The sequence below is a fragment of the Tenrec ecaudatus genome, chromosome 1 (assembly GCF_050624435.1).
Source record: "Tenrec ecaudatus isolate mTenEca1 chromosome 1, mTenEca1.hap1, whole genome shotgun sequence".
In the NCBI taxonomy this organism is placed as follows: domain Eukaryota; kingdom Metazoa; phylum Chordata; class Mammalia; order Afrosoricida; family Tenrecidae; genus Tenrec; species Tenrec ecaudatus.
The window spans coordinates 148,785,495-148,801,167 of NC_134530.1; the positions used below are offsets into that span (position 1 = coordinate 148,785,495).

At 47.7% G+C, this 15,673-nt stretch overlaps 1 protein-coding gene across 3 annotated transcripts in view; it reads right to left on the bottom strand.

The window, feature by feature from the left end:
* Positions 1–4,259: 4,259 nt before the first annotated feature.
* Positions 4,260–15,673, bottom strand: part of PHTF1 (putative homeodomain transcription factor 1) — a 30,560-nt gene continuing 19,146 nt past the window's right edge. For all 3 annotated transcript variants that reach the window (XM_075559568.1, XM_075559572.1, XM_075559563.1), the window contains 8 exons: positions 13,462–13,590; positions 12,571–12,843; positions 11,725–11,856; positions 11,088–11,174; positions 8,175–8,330; positions 5,990–6,085; positions 5,217–5,342; positions 4,260–4,746 (listed from right to left, as the gene is read on the bottom strand). In XM_075559568.1, the coding sequence (XP_075415683.1) occupies positions 4,726–4,746; positions 5,217–5,342; positions 5,990–6,085; positions 8,175–8,330; positions 11,088–11,174; positions 11,725–11,856; positions 12,571–12,843; positions 13,462–13,590 (1,020 nt within the window). In that variant the 3' untranslated portion in view covers positions 4,260–4,725. The remainder of the gene's footprint in view (positions 4,747–5,216; positions 5,343–5,989; positions 6,086–8,174; positions 8,331–11,087; positions 11,175–11,724; positions 11,857–12,570; positions 12,844–13,461; positions 13,591–15,673) is intronic.

Here is a 15,673-nt window from a genome sequence, read left to right on the forward strand (position 1 = left end):
CACGTTACCTTTTTGAGAGGAAAGGATTGGGTTTGAGGGAGTACATGCTGTGCGTAGGTCAGAGCAGCAGCAGCAGAAACTCGTTGGAAAGTAGTACGCTAGTAAAACGTGGCAGAAGTGGGGAGGGATGGAGAAGCGTTGGCTGATAGAGGCGATGTGGAAGAGGGCTGTTAACGGGGTCGGTGGGTGACTGAAGGCACAGTAGGAAGAGGAAGGGATCAAGAAGGGTTCCCAAGTTATTGCAGGGGTGCTTTTTTGATCAACAGGTTCTTGGGTTGCTGTTTTCATCCTGAGAAAAACAGCTTTCATCTCCAGAAGAAAATCAAAATGCCGTGGGATTGGTGCTGTGTCAGCGTCCTCCCTTAAGCGTACCACATCACAGTAACCTGTCACGGGCAACATGACAGATTTTTGTCATGATTTTAAATACACCGACATGCTACCATTGGTTAAATGTAAACAAGATGTACCTACAGAAATTCTCTCACAGATAACTGGCAATAACTTGAAATGCATACCCTTTCCAATACTTCCTTTTCTCATGTATATTTGCTGCATTTTGCAGAATGTCAGCACTCCAGAATGTGTCTGTCTCTCCGTGCCTGCAGTGGGTAAAGGTTTAGCTGGAATCCCATAATTGTGGCGGCATCCTGTCACTTCGGTTTCAAGCAGCAAAACAAACAGCGCAGCTCGGAAACTGTAGTTTGCTCTTGATGCATTCTTATTAAATTGGGGCTTTGACGTTTGTAGTGCCTTAGAGATTTCAAGTAATTTGATCTTCTGTTAAGGATTTTAAAAGAAGAAAACACCTGAGGGCAAATAACTTGTTTGCTTTTAGGTTCTGGGAGTCTTTCCTGACCAAGGAGAACCAGTTTCTACAAAACACCTGCACAGTACTGACTTTCCCAGTGACTCTTCAGAGGAATAGAATTTTCCTTCCTTCCTTTTTAAGAATTGTATTCCTTTTCAAAGGATTAAATTCTAACTACCAGAATATTCACTACAAACAACTTTCCGAACACAGGTGGCTAAATGAAGGTTACCCTGCCTACAGATCCTGCTGGACAACTATTTCTAACTCCAGCTACCGACCACTGCCCACAAACCTCCTGAGTGTTGCTCCTGCACAGTTGCATCTGGTGCTCCTTCGAATCAGACCCTGTTCATTGTGGTGACATATCTAAAAAGGAAAAATGTTGCTAAGATAATCACAATCTTCCATGTCCTTAGGCAACATTATTTTGTCATCAAATGCAATTTCAAAAACCCTCAGTCTGTGTGTGAGGCGAGAGAGGTTTGCAACTAGCTGTGAAGACAATTCCTAGAGTCTGAGACGCCTTCTGAATAGTGGCAGCCTGGTGAGAAGAGCAAGAGCCTTCCTGAAAACACGCTCAGTCAGTGTGAAGGTATTGAGATTTCAATGTATTTGCTTCATTTTTAAAAATGTCGTTGTATAGCATCAAAACAAGAGAAGATGAAAACTTCTGGTTTTTTGATCACTCATTCTTATGTAAAGGTGACAGCAGTGACAGGGAGAGTGGCATCCAAGAGACCTTTATCATGACATTCGATTCTATAAGCAATGGGAGGGCAGGTACTTAATACAAGGCATTTGATTATTTGGTTTTGTCAAAATTTTATGAAGATGTATATATTTATATCAAAACCATGTAAGCCTTAAATTTAGGAAATCAGTTAATGTCTTTAGCAAATTAAAGCAGTATTTAATCATAAATACATGTTGAAAATTTTAGAAAGTGAAAGACAGTGTCTGATGGGGAGTAATAAAGAAGTAAAAGGATGTGTATTTGTTTTACGTTAATCATTTGTGAAAGCATGCTCTTTTTTTACAAGAGTGATACTAGGATTAACTTTTCTGCATAGTTGGGAGACTGTTACTCAAATAAAAATTACAAGTCTCTTTATATAGTTCCTATATATTTTTTAAAATGACTCCCAAGTGTGACATGTGCATTTTACTTCTCTCAAAAAGCATTTCAACCTTTTACATATCATCAGACCCTAACAGAAGCAACCCAGCAGAGTAAATGAGTGCATTCTGAATACTGAATTCGCTGCGTAAATGGTCAATAAAAACAGAGCATCATCTGTTTTAATAGGGGGAGTGAGGAAAACATCAGCCGGCGTCATCTGTCTCCTGCTGGGATTTGCGAGCTGCTGCTGTTGGTTGGGGAAACCCTGTGAGCACGATTCCCGTGAGCCGTCTCTGCAGTGGAGGGCTGCCATTGAAGTCGTTAGGTGCCATCGAGTCAGCTGTGCCCCATAGCGACCCAAAGCACAATAGAACAAAACACTGCGTGACCCTGCACCATGCTCACAAAGGTCCCCGAGCCGTAGCCCATTGATGCAGCTATTGTGTCGATCCATCTCCTGGAGGATTGGCCTTCCTCTTTTTCACCGCCCTCCACTTTACCAACAGGACTGCTCTTTCCGATAATGTGGCCAAAATGTGTGAGACGAAGTCTTGCCATCAGTGCCTCTAAGGAGCACTCTGGCCTGACTTCTTGCAATATAGATAGGTTTGCCCCTTTAGCAGCCCCTGGTACATCCAGTATTCACCAGCACAATACAAATGCATCGATCCTTCTGAGATCGTCCTTACCCAATGTCCGACTTTCGTATGCATCTAAGGCAACAGCGAACCATGGCTTGGGTCAGGCGCACCGTAGTCCTCAGAGTAAATCTTTGCTAACTTCAGTCCTCCACAGAGGTCTTGTGCAGCAAGGGTTTGTCTTGCTTGGCTCCACAATCAGTGCTCATGGAAGTAGCAGTCAAGACATCACAAGACAAGTTGTATTAGGTCAATCTGCTGCACAAGACCGCTGTAGATTATGAAAGAGCAAGGATCTTACTTTGAGGACTAAGGTGCCCCTGACCGAGTATTTTCCATTGCCTCATACAAATTTACAAGTCGGACATTGAATAAAGACCTTAGAAAAGTCAATGCAATTGAATTGTGGTGTTCGTGAATAGTGAACGTACCAGGGACTGCTGAAAGGACGAGCCGATCGGTCTTGGAAGACGGACGCAAGAATGGTCCTGAGGGGCAAGGATGGCCAGACTTCGGCTTACAGACTTCAGACCTGTCAGGAGACCAGTCCCTGGAGACCGTGGTACTGGGTGAAGTAGAGGGGCAGCGACAAGGACGAAGGCCCTCAAGGAGATGGGCTGAGTGTCTACAGCAGAGGAGCAGTCGTGGGACCATGTTTGTTCTGATGCACCTGGGGTCACTGCATCCAAACCAGCTCGATGGCACCTGACAGCAACTGGCATTGTGATACAGTCACTGAGTGGATTCTCACTGCTCATCACGACCCTCAGACAGAACCAACGCGCCTCATGGCTGGTTTGTAACCCTTTACAGGAGTAGAAAGCTGCCTGCTCCCCCCTCATCCCCCCCACCCCGTGGCCGGTGGTTTGAAACTGCAGCTGTTAGCAGCCCAAGTAACCCTCTACACCCATGGTTCTCAACCTTCCTGAGCCGCGACCCTTTCTTATGGTTCCTCACGTGGTGGTGACCCCCCAACCATAACATTATTGTCATTGCTACTGCATACCTCTCATTTTACCACTAGTTATGAATTGGGTGACCCCCTGAAAGGGTCATTTGACCTCCACCAAAGAGGTCACGACCCACGGGTTGAGAACCTGCTGCTTAAGACTAAAGTTTTTAAATTCTCTTCATCAAGAATTCACATAAACTTATTAAAAAGTAAAAGCTTTCAATTTCCCTATCTAGAAGTTTCAGAATAAGTAATTCAATGCTATAAGTAAACAGTTTCCATTAACTTATAAGGTAAGAAAAATGGAATTCATAGTGGACATTTTCCATGAATTTTCTCAAGTCCACTGTGCGCGCTTGCATGCACGAGTACCAGAGAATGGTGACGAGAGGTACATTCAGATACGGACACTGAAGCTCTGCACTGTGCTGAGCATGACACGTACGCTGTACAACAGCCGTACACGATGCCCTGCGTAGTCACGTCGTCATCAGAGAGCACTGACCTGTGCGGAAGCCACGGAGTAGGATGGGCAGGGTGAGCATGGATGTACTTAACTTTCTCATCGTGAATTGCAGGGCATATTCTATGCATGGCTCTTTCCCCAGTAATGATAACATGATTAACCTCGAAATGATCACCTAATTAAAAGTTCTTGCATGGTTTAACAGAAACTTGCAGTTTAAAAGGTTTTATTTTTTCCTTGAAGAACAACAAAAAGTCTTGACACTGAAATTGTCCAGTAGAGTTCTTTATTTGGATTCAAGCTAGAATAGTTTAAAATGAACCTCACTCTGCTAGAGAAACACAATCTCCAACTCCCCAGGCTCGCGATGAAAGCACTGCGTCTGACGACTTCCAACCGAGGACCGTTGCTCCGTGTTCAGGCAGCGGCTTTGGTTACTCAAGATGAGCTCCCTGTCGAGGTGCCCGCACCCCATCGCCCAGGTTCCATTCCCCACTTCAAAAGGTTCGTCTGTGTGGCTGTCGTGCTCAGGCTTCAGTCTTCTGACACGCTGTATGATTTTAAAGCACGCCATGCCTTGCGTATGCACCTCCAGTTGGAAGAGAGACTGGTCCTGTGGACCCCTGGGTGGGCGCAGGGTACCTCTGCACGGGACCAAGCGGGCAGGTAGATCTTGGCCCTTGTTGCTGCAGCCACCTCTCTCCTGCCTGGGCATCGATGCCACCAAGGCTCCACTTAGGATTTAATCTTCCACAGCTGAGGAAAGAAAACCAGCATGAGGAGGTAGTGGTCAGGTAGGCAGGGGGGTGTTTTGGTATGCTTATATAATTACAAACCAAGACCGTGCTAAGGGAAAAAGGCTTATCAATTATGACAATAGAAACCACAGACCACCATGGGGGGGGGGGGTAGGGGAGGGGGAGAAACTCTAAAGTCCCAGGATCAAAAAGGACACAGCAATTCATGCATTCTCCGTTCACCCCTGCTCTCGCTGGCAATTCCCTAGCTCCGAGGACACCCTCGCCCAGCCCAAGGTGTTCAGTGGCATTACTTTCAAACTCAACTTTCTGTTCTACTCAGAATAGGAGGAAACCCCAGATGAAAAGCCGGTGGCCTAATGAAGCCAAGTGCCCGTTTCGTTACCTCCAGAGTCAATTCCACGCCAATCCCCAATAGAGAAAGGGGCGTGAAGAGCAGAGGATGACGCAGAGCGGAGTTCTACTCACTCTTATATTAAATCCCAGAAGATCACTAATAACCCCGGAGACAGCCGAGAGGATCACTACTCGCGTGATGTTGTAGATTAGGGGGTTCATTGTCAGTCCATAGAGTCTAAAGGGCGTGTCCAGTTCCTGCACGGACAGAGAGCGGAGATGAGCTCCGTGGGTTCCCAGCAGCCATCACGCAGTCCTGGGCCATTTGTTCAGCCTGTGTCGGGGGCGGTTTCAGCTCTCAACAGAAACCCCACCTGCACCACCACGTACGCTCCCGCCATCTCAGCTTTCTGAGGGAGGGTTTGGAAATGAGGTCAGTGGTGGCAGAAACTTGTAAAACTCTGGCAGCCTTTGGCCATCCGCAGAACTTGGGTAACCAGACGGAGAGAACAGGGCTGTCCTCCAGATCGTTAGCTCAGCGCCGAGAACGCACCTGGCCGAGCACCCCTGGATGTTGTCGTTGTCAGGTGCCATCGAGTCAGTCCGACCCATCGTGAGCCTGGGTCTCATAATGTAAATGAGAGTACAAGGATGCCCTGGTGGCACACGGGGTTAAGCTCTGGGCAGCTAACCAGAGGTCATCAATGCAAACACATCCCCTGTTCTGCTCGGGGGGACAGCAGGGGGGCCTGCTGATGTGAAGGCATCGGACGCGGCGGCCTAGCAGAGCACTTTGACTCTGGCCTGATGAGTCAGAACCGACTCGATGGCAATGGGTTTGCCTTGTTTTGATTTCTGCAAGTTGAGGGGGGGGCACGGGGGATGTGTTAGAGGATATTACTTACTTTCAACAACTTGGTGGATAACTTTAATACGTTATTTACTAGAGTGAGCTGTTCCTTCTTATTTGGCTTTTTTTCCATCTTAAGATATAAATTAATCTAAGGGAAAGAACAGGGATTAAGGTGAATTCTATGGGAGAAAAATGCATTTAATAAAAACAGGCATATTTTGAAGGTCATGTTTTCACATAAAATGAATTTTTTAAAAAACAGCAGCTATTAATATCAAACACATAACATACCCTATCCCTAATCAGTCACGTCTCTGCCAAAGAAAAAATGAAGCAATTTAAATATCAGAGCAATGACAGATTAGTTTTACTTATAACACAATTAGCATTTAAATTCCTTGAGTTAAAAAATACTATATTCCACTCCTCTAGTAACCCCCCAGTCATGTAGTGTCCACATGAAACATGGTGGAAGGAGTAAGAGTGGCTGTAACTTAGTGATCCTTTACTTTTGCCTTATAAAAAGCACTCGCCATTATAATTCTAAGGTGACAAAAAGGTCATGTCATGTTATCAAATGTTTGTATTTAAAGCTTAGTGCTAAACTTGAAATTGAAAAAAAAATTTTAACTACTCTTCTGTTCATGAGAAATAGATCTCAATCTATCCATGTACTGAAAAGGAAGTTTCTCAAAAATGAATTTTTCCAAATATGTGCTCTATGACTGATTCAGGAGAAACTCAAGAAACTTATTAAACATATTAACATTATAAGTTCTCTAAAGACCTAATACTTGATAAAAATGGGCTATTTAAAGCTCCATTACCACAAATACACACAGAATACTTTCACCCTAGTAGATTTTTTTGTCTCACAGTCCTGGAAGCAGGTTGGGAAAATATTATCTCCAAATTATAAAGAAGAAAATATAGAATTCAGACTCAACCCTTTTATTTCTCTCTTTCTCTCTGTGTATTATACACACACAAATACACATACATATATATTTGCCTTTTAAATCCTTTATATGATTTTGTCAACATGGCTTTCATTTTTTGCGGTTTTGGCATGAAGCCCTAAATCTGGATTTCCTAAATAAGCGACCCATTAGACAATGGACTCTAGTTTGTCTATAATTAGACTATAGGGTTACATTCAGATTTATTTTTTGTTGAGAATACGCACAGCAAAGCCTACACCAACTCGGCAGCTTCACCCTGTCCCATTCAGCGGCACCGCTGCAGGCCTCCTCCAAGTGTGCGCCATGCCAGAGCAGGCCCCTCACCAACAGGAGTACACTGAGGTGTCACTTTGACCCCACACAGCTACACTAGGAGAGCCAATGCTCACGGCAGGCATTCTTTCCAAGTTCAGCGAAACTCCTGTAGGTTAGGCACTGGGCTGCCAACCACAAGGTCAGCAGTTCGAACCCCCACAGCTTCAGAAGATGAGGCTTTCTACTCCCACAAGGAGTTACAGCCTCATAAACCAACAGGGACAAGTATACCCTGCCCTAGCGGGTCGCCATGAGTTGGCATCAACTCGGTGGCAGTGAGTTAGTTTTTGGTTGTTGATGTTTTGAGTAGATGTTTGACTCATAAGAGACTTCCGGTGATGCTTCAGGTTAACGGTTTAAAGATGGTCTCAGAGCCAATCGTTTCAGGGGTTCACCCTGCTTCCATGGCCCCAGAATGTCTGAAGCCATGAGAATTTGGAATTCCGCTGTGCATTTTCCCCACTTGGGTCAGGACTCTTCTACAGTCTCTCAGATCAAAATGCTCACTAATGGGAGCCCAGCGTTCTGGTCTCGGGGCAAAGGAAACATGGTCACGGAGGCAAATAGCCACCACCCATTCCTTTACCTCCGCTTCCTCCTGAGTCTCCGTCCTCATTGCTCCAGGAAAACAGCCCTTTTGTTGGACCTTCGGTGGCTGATGGTGACCTTTTAAGACCCCAAACATCCTGTTCTTAGCACCCCGACAGGACTGCGGTGGGGGGGGGTTGCCGTAGGCCATTAACTGGAATGTCCCATAAAGCCATGACCCCAGACCTCCAAACCAAGGACCAAGTCCTCAGAGAGGTGTCCACCAAGGCAGCCTGAGCTGCTTGGGCTGTTGCTCTTGTAACTGCGCCTGTCACATGGCTTTGGACAAGCCCGCCCTGAGTCAGACGCCACACGCACTGCACAGCATTTTTAAGGCACCGGTGCGACAAAGGGTCAGGGATGCAGCAGTACCTGCTCAGTAAGTAAAATGGAAACGTTGCTGTATTTCTTATTGGTTTCAGACCCTAGCGAGGCCAGGCGCAGCAAGAAAAGCAGTAAAGCTGTTTCCCAGATCAAAAACTCCCAATTATAAGCATCATTAAGGAACGTTTTATGTCCTTGGAGAACCTGTAACAAGGACCAAAAAAAAAAAAAGTTTAGTTTTTCCTTGTCTAATATAATCACTTATAATCATCACTTATATCATCACTTATAATCATCAATTTTTTAAAGTATTTGCAAGAAACCAGTGGTTTAAGACCAAAAACAGATGAATTTTAATGCTCAAAGAATTTTATCTGCTTAATCAATCATTATGCATTTCTTTTAAAGTTTCTTAGATTTTTATCTTTTTCATGCAATGAAGTCCAAGCTGCTGTATCCCCAGTGTGTCCACTCATGATTACACACCAAGCGTTGTTTAAAGTATTAAACTTACATCATGTCTAGGAGACAGACCTCCCTTAAACATCTGGCCCGCCCCACTGCATCCTTCCTCCAGGGGATGCTGAGGATCGGTGCCCCCTCCAGCTCGGGCTCCGAGTCTCCCCCAGTGCACCGTGACGATTGTCACTACACGGCCTCCTGGAAGGAGCGTGGATTTCAGCCTGTCGCTGACAGACAGCCTCGGTTCAGGGCAGTGTTTGAAAGGTTCCTTCGACAATGAATGCCATGTGATAGTGTGTCAGTCTGTCATTCCCACACAATAAACCATCAAACAAAAAGGCAGTACCAGCCCATTTCCGAAAATGAATGCCTGAGATACTGATCTGAATGCATTCCATTTATCACCACCTCAGAGTTTTCTAGAGTCAGACTTTATAGTACATTGCGTGTTCCAGTTACGGTTGGGCTTGGCAACGTTTTCTCCTCATATTGACTCGCGCCACATCAGCAAACGAAGGTCCCCCACAGCTCGATCCCACCCACAGCACTCAGCTCCACTCCTCTTTGAGGGGCAGCTCTGCCCTGCGAGTGCCTTCCAGCCTCAGGGGCTTGTTCTCTGGGCCTCTGTCAGACAAATGCCCACTGCAATTCAAAAGGAAGTTCACCAGGTCCTTCTTCCTACTCTCTCTTAGTCTAGAAGCTCTAACGAAAACAGGGGCAACCCTGCTAGCATGTGCAATACCAGCACACAGAACACACGCTGCACGAGGAGTGATGGGAAATAAGGTCAGCATGACTAAACACAGAGGCGTCACCACCGCTTATCGCTTGCAGCAGAGATCTATGCAGTCAACGAAGGGGATGACCCTCCTCCTCCTCTCAGAAACCCAGACCTCAGAGGAAGAAGCTCAGCAAAGGGGACACAAGTCTTCCAGGAAGGACACCTGACCTACATCCCTGAAGTGGGGGGCAGGTAAGCTGGCCCAGCAGAAAGGGGGTGAAGATGGTATGAAAAGAAAACAAGGCATTACTGAACGGTGAGAAGGAAAAATGTAAAACTTATGAGCAACTTCTCTCCCATTGTGGGCAATGCAGCATGAGACTGGCCATGTGATGCTGAGGGTCGGCCTTGGAATCAAAGAAACTGGCTAAGAAAATGTTGACCATTTATGAGTGGCAGCAGCGTCCAGCCGTCACAGAGATCAACAGTCGGCCTAGGGACGTCTTCCTGGGGCAACGGCTCTCAGCTAAGGAAAAAAGGGAGAGGGACCCCCAAAAAGTTTTCAAAAGCCAAAGCCCAAGATGCTAGGTATAGTCTGACCTAGACGTCGTGAGCTTCAGCTCTTTAAAAAAATGGAGAGAGAAAGAGAAGGGGGAGTGCTCAAACCAGCCACTGTGCCGTGCAGGTCTTCCCACAGGAGGGAGGTCAGCGCTGCGCAGACAGAGAATGCCAGGAACACGTGTGTCCATGTACTGCTCAACCTTCCCTACTACACAGGCACATTCTGGAACGTTCTGGGCAAGGCGACCCTAGAGCTCGGGTTTCCCAGTCATTGCGGGGGCGCGGGGGAGAGATAGGGGCTCGGTTGTTAATGTTAAACACAGAATAAGAATAGTAAGTTACTCCTTGGGCTGCAAACCGTAACATCAGCAAGTTCGAGCCCCGCAGTCGCTCTGAGGGAGGTGGTGATGCTTTCTGCTCTGGTGAAGATTTACAGGCTCAGAGACCCTCGGGCGCAGTTCTACTCTGCACTGTCGGGCCCTGAACGTTTGCCTACATTCAAAATATGTCTACTAACTGTACGCACGGTCGACGAGCCCTTTACGCTTCAGGGTGTGCTCTTCATCGCTGCTCGCTCCCCCTCCCTCGCAGCAGCCAGAGGCCAGAGGCCGGCGCACACCCCTCCTCACTAATGCTCCCTCCCCTGCGCTCCCAGCATTTCAGGAAAATAAACGCACCCCCAGATGAGACACACGCGCCATCCGATCTACTTCCAGAGAGAGAGAACAGATTTTAAAAATCAGTAGCAAAAGCAACCCCCTGAAACACTTGGAATTCAACTGAGAACTAAGTTACTTCCAAGCACCGTTCGTTCAGCGTGTCTCACCACGGACATTAAAACAGGTTCTCGTGTCGAACCGTCGGCACAAGGAGGCCGCGCCGCGGCGAGGAGGCTTCATAGATCCGTGGGGAATGCCGCTATCGTTTTAGTGCCTTTTCCCAGAAACTCTTGGAAGCCTCCTCATCTAGCACGAACTAGCAGTCAACAATCCCGACGGAAGTTACCTTAGGTGATCGTTGAGTCTTAAAGGATTCCAAAATTACCTTCACAAGGTTAGAGAAATTAACAAGTAACCAAAATAGCAAAAGAAACAAACACATTCCATTCAATCTGGGCATCTAGTTTGCTTCTTTGGAAGAAGCGCACAGTGAGCTGGGTAGAAGGGAAGGGACGCGCGTCTGCACGTCTGCACTCCTGGAAACGGACACCACGTTACCTGCGCACAGCAGATGAACGCAATGGAAAGCGTCAGTAAGAAGACCGAGGACACTACCACGTCCACCGAGCGCTGCGGGCCCCGCCTCTGTGGGGGACAGAAGCTGTTAGTGGGTTCCACCCTGGGGCGGGCAGCACTGGCCCCCACAGCACCAACATTCAGAAGCTTACATCTCCCGTGCTGGAAATGAATGGTCATAGCCCAGAGCTAAGGAGTTTCCAATAGGACTTTAAAACATCCCCCAAGGTCCAGGGGGCAATGCAGGAAATTTAAATGTCATGTTCCCTAAGCAAGATGGCCTTACATCTACCCGCTTTTCAAGGTGTCCTGGTGGCACTAGGGGTTAAGCTTTGGCTGCTAACCACAAGGTCAGCCGTTCACCGTGCACTTGCTCATTTGGACAAAGTGTCCCTGGGAAGATTCCGTCTCAGAAGCCCTCTTTAGGCTCCCTGCGAATGGAAGTGCGGGCGGCAGTGGGGCATGAGCTGCAGGCAGCTCGCCTCTCACTGAACTTCCAGAAGGGTTACTGGGTGCTGGTAAGATCTGTGCACCCTGTGAGCCTAGCTGGCCTGCAGGGCAGCTTCCAGAAGCATCGATGAGCTCCAATATATCCTATCATTAATCAAACAAAACTCACCTTTAGATAGGAACGAAGTGATAACCATATCTTAATGTTCTCCACCTTTTTAAGTCTGAAGTGAGGTATTTCATATTTCTTGGCTTTCCTGGCAGATGTAATATGGCTGAAGAGTTTTGCAAATAAAAATCTCTAGAGGTTAAAAATAGAAACCATAACATAAAATGCACGTGAGACTGTGTGTGTTTACTCATGTAACTGCAAGCAGTATTCCCAGCATATTAAACAGGATGGAATTCTCGCCGTGCTCACAGAGACGGCAGTGGACAAATGTGGATGCTCGTTCAGGATGCTTTGAAGGCACGTTAGATACTGTGTCCCGCCATGGGGCGCACACGTGCACAGCATGGCCTGTCCTTTGGAGACCTCTGAGACACCCCAACTTCGCCAACGCAAAATGCTTATTCAGGCTTCCAGCGCCCCATCCCCACCCCCAGGGCCGTCACTACTCAGCAGCACATTTCTTTCATCTCTTCAGTACTACACCCTCAATTCATAGCTCCTTGTCAGATTGTAGGAGGTTTACTCCTCACCTGGCCATCGTTCATGAAAGCGCGACCCTGCTGAGAATTTCCTTACATGCTACAACACACTGGGGTGCAGATACCCCCAGCCTACATGACCCCCTCACTGGCTCCATCTCCCTCCTACCCATGAGGCTCTGAAAAAGTCCAGCTTGCCAGACGCCACTTGTAGTTCCAGGTGGAATGTATCACGCCTGTAAAGTCGCTAAGTACAAACAGGCCCCCACTGACTCCCTGTCCACAGGCACTTTGGGAGGGAAGGAAAAAGGAAGAAACCAGCGCAGGGGCAGAGGGGAGACTCGCCCCTTTTCTGTCTACTGACCTGTTTATATGTTCTCTCGGCCACACACATCATAAAAAAAAACATCCACGTAAGACACAGCCGTTCAAAAAAATTGATTGCAGACAGAACAATAATGGGTACAACTGGTGGCGCCCCGCAGAAAAGAGCCAGGATCTCCTCGGCAGACACGGATGCCAGCTGGTCCAGGCTCTTCTCGCGGACGAGGCGGTGCACGAACGGGAAAAGGGCGAGCGCCACGGTGACGACGTTGCCCAGCATCTGGTAGCCCACTCCTTGCTGGTAGGCATTGACCTACGAGCGCACAGAAACCCCGTCAGCACCGCAGGGCCGGGCGGGCTTGTGCACTGCCACACCCATCGTAAAACCACATACGCAGAAACATGTAAGACAGGACAAAATAATAATAATTTATAAACCATGAGGGAGAGGGCGGGGAGGGGGGGGAAAGTGAGGAGCTGATACCAAGGACTCAAGTAGAAGGCAACAAATGTACAGATGTGCTCGACACAATGGATGGATGGATAGATGGATGGATGGATGGATGGATGGAGTATAAGAGCTGTACGAGCCCCCAATAAAATGATTAAAAACAAACAGATGAGAAGCACACATTTCTTGTGCCAAATGAACAAAGGTGTGCCTCTGAGAACCTGTTCCTGTAGGCTCGCTCAGATGCGGTAAGGAATGTTTGTGGAGCATTACCAAGCACTTGGACAGGCGAACAGAGACTGTACTAAGTGTGAAGAATAAAACCACCACCAAGAACAAAGTTTAACTACGCGTGTGTGCGCGCGTGCGTGTGTGCGTGCGCGTGTGTGCGTGTGGCTGAAAAGCAGAGCCGTCCTTGTTTTGGCCACGAGGCCGAGTCTACGAGATGAGCTGCAAAGCCTGCGCGCCTCGGGCCCTCACCCTGCTCATAACGACGCCGCTGATGTCCAGCACAGACATGTCCATCTTTTTGCACTCGCTGCCTTCCCAGATGATTGCGCTGACGCGGTCAGAGGCAGGGCTCGAGTTCTGGAGCCAGAATAAATGGTTCTGAGAGGGAAAGACAGGCACAGCAGTTGGCACCACTCCTTTCTCTCTTCCCGTCATCGGTGCCCCCCGTGCCCAGCTCCTGGGCATGTTTCCCGGGTACTCTCGCCCCTCCTGCACAGAGCATCACTCCTGCGGCCTCTAGTGTACTGATTTCTGATCCTTTTCGCTTACTTAGACCATTGTTCTCACCTGGGTAGAAGCTAAAGGTCTTTTCTCGTGAGGAATGGTAGGACTCCGTCACCACCAAGCTGTGGCAGGGAGGCCACGCGGCTACTGCGAAGGGAAGGATGGCCACCACAGGACAGCCCTGGGAGCGGTCACTGGCAGGTAGGAGCCGTGCTACCAGACCTCACAGACCACGTTGTCAGCGACTGAGCAGTCGAGCCTTTCTCTAGGAAGCAGGACACAGTGCAGCAGACCCCCAGGAGGAGAAAGCCACACTAGGGCGCCCCTGCCCCCCCAACCACATCCTGCCTTACTAGTCAAGCACCGTTCAAGTTCCATCGCTCCAGCAGGGTCTTCTTTGGCCATCACGAGCCTCGCTGATGGAACTAGTCTCTCAAATGAAAAAGCCTCGCCATCCACAACAGCCTAGTAAGCATCAAATACATGCTAGAAGTTTCTAGAGTGCCCTGCACTTACTTCCAACATAATCACTTTGCCTCCAAAATAAAGTTTCTAAAAAAAAGACCAAATGGTGTAATTTGGCCTTTCAACTACAATGCTTAGCATAATGTCACGCATTTATTGTTTTATTTATGGATACAATGTTTTATCCAACAATTAATTAAGCATCTACTTTGTAGGATGCAGGAACCCTGGTATTGCAGTGGGTTGCACAGTGGGCTGCTGACTACGAGGTTGGGCGTTCAAAGCCACCACCTAGCCTGGGGAAAAGCTGGGATGTTCTACTTTTGTAAAGATGTATAGTCTCGGAGACCCATCAGAGAGGTTCTGTCTTGTCCTATCGAGTCACAGTGAGTTGGAACCAACTCGATGGCAGTGAGCTTGTGGTGTGTGTGTGTGTGTGTGTGTGTGTGTGTGTGTGTGTGTGGTTTAATGCAGCACACACTGTGACTGTCATGGAGAATAGGACAGATGTGATCCTTGCTACCTAGTTGACAGCTTTCTGAAGGAGAGAATGAAACAGACAGCTGCTACTCCGCATGGTAAGGGAAGTATGACAGAGGCGCCATCAGGAAAGACCTCCTAGAAGAAGTAAAATTCAAGCCAAGACACGAAGAATAAAAAAGAATACATAATAGAGGGAAGTGTGAGAAGCCAGTATGTTACAGGCCAGACGTAGAGGGAGGCAGGTTCATTTCAGAAACGAGAGGTTCTAGTCAAGTTTAAAAACGCCACGCAAGCAGCAGGAGGGAATGGTCAGAGATGAGAGTCTGGGAGCAAATAAAGGATCAGAAGCAAATGATCCACAAAGAGGGAGAGGCGATGAAAGACTTCAGGGGAATGGTATTCACAAATGGATATTTCAGAAGCATCCCTCTGGCTACAGTGAGGACAATGCAGGAAGGAGGACTGAGCTTAGAGATGCCATCTTAACCTCCCAGATGAGAGATGTTAATGGGTTACGCAGCAAACCAGAGGGCAACTGGAGGGCAGGTTCAGCTGGTTAGAGAGCAGAATCCAGCGAATCTGAAGGCTGAGTGGAAAGGTACAGTCAAGCTCTCCCAGCCCCTGACGTGGTGTTCAGGGCTGGGTGGTTTTAAGGGGTGTGGGGAACAAAAGGAGCAGGTTGGGCACCAGGAATTGGGAAATAAAGAATCTTATTTGGCACGGGGAGTTCATTGTATGGTTATTCTCAGAAAGGCCTTAAAATGATACTGTGAAAACCCAAACGGTGCAAGAGGCCAAGAGCATCAAGATGCTGAGTACAGGGAGTGAAGGTTGATGTCATTTAGAAGAACCTTCAGACTGACCGTAAAGAATATTTAGATTCACAGGGGCGAAACACTGGGGCGTGCAACAGAGGAGCAAGGGAAGCAAAGCAATGAAGTCCCTGAGGAACACCAAAAATAGACTTTGGGGTCAGGGCGTGGCACCCCATCAGACTCAACTGGAAAAT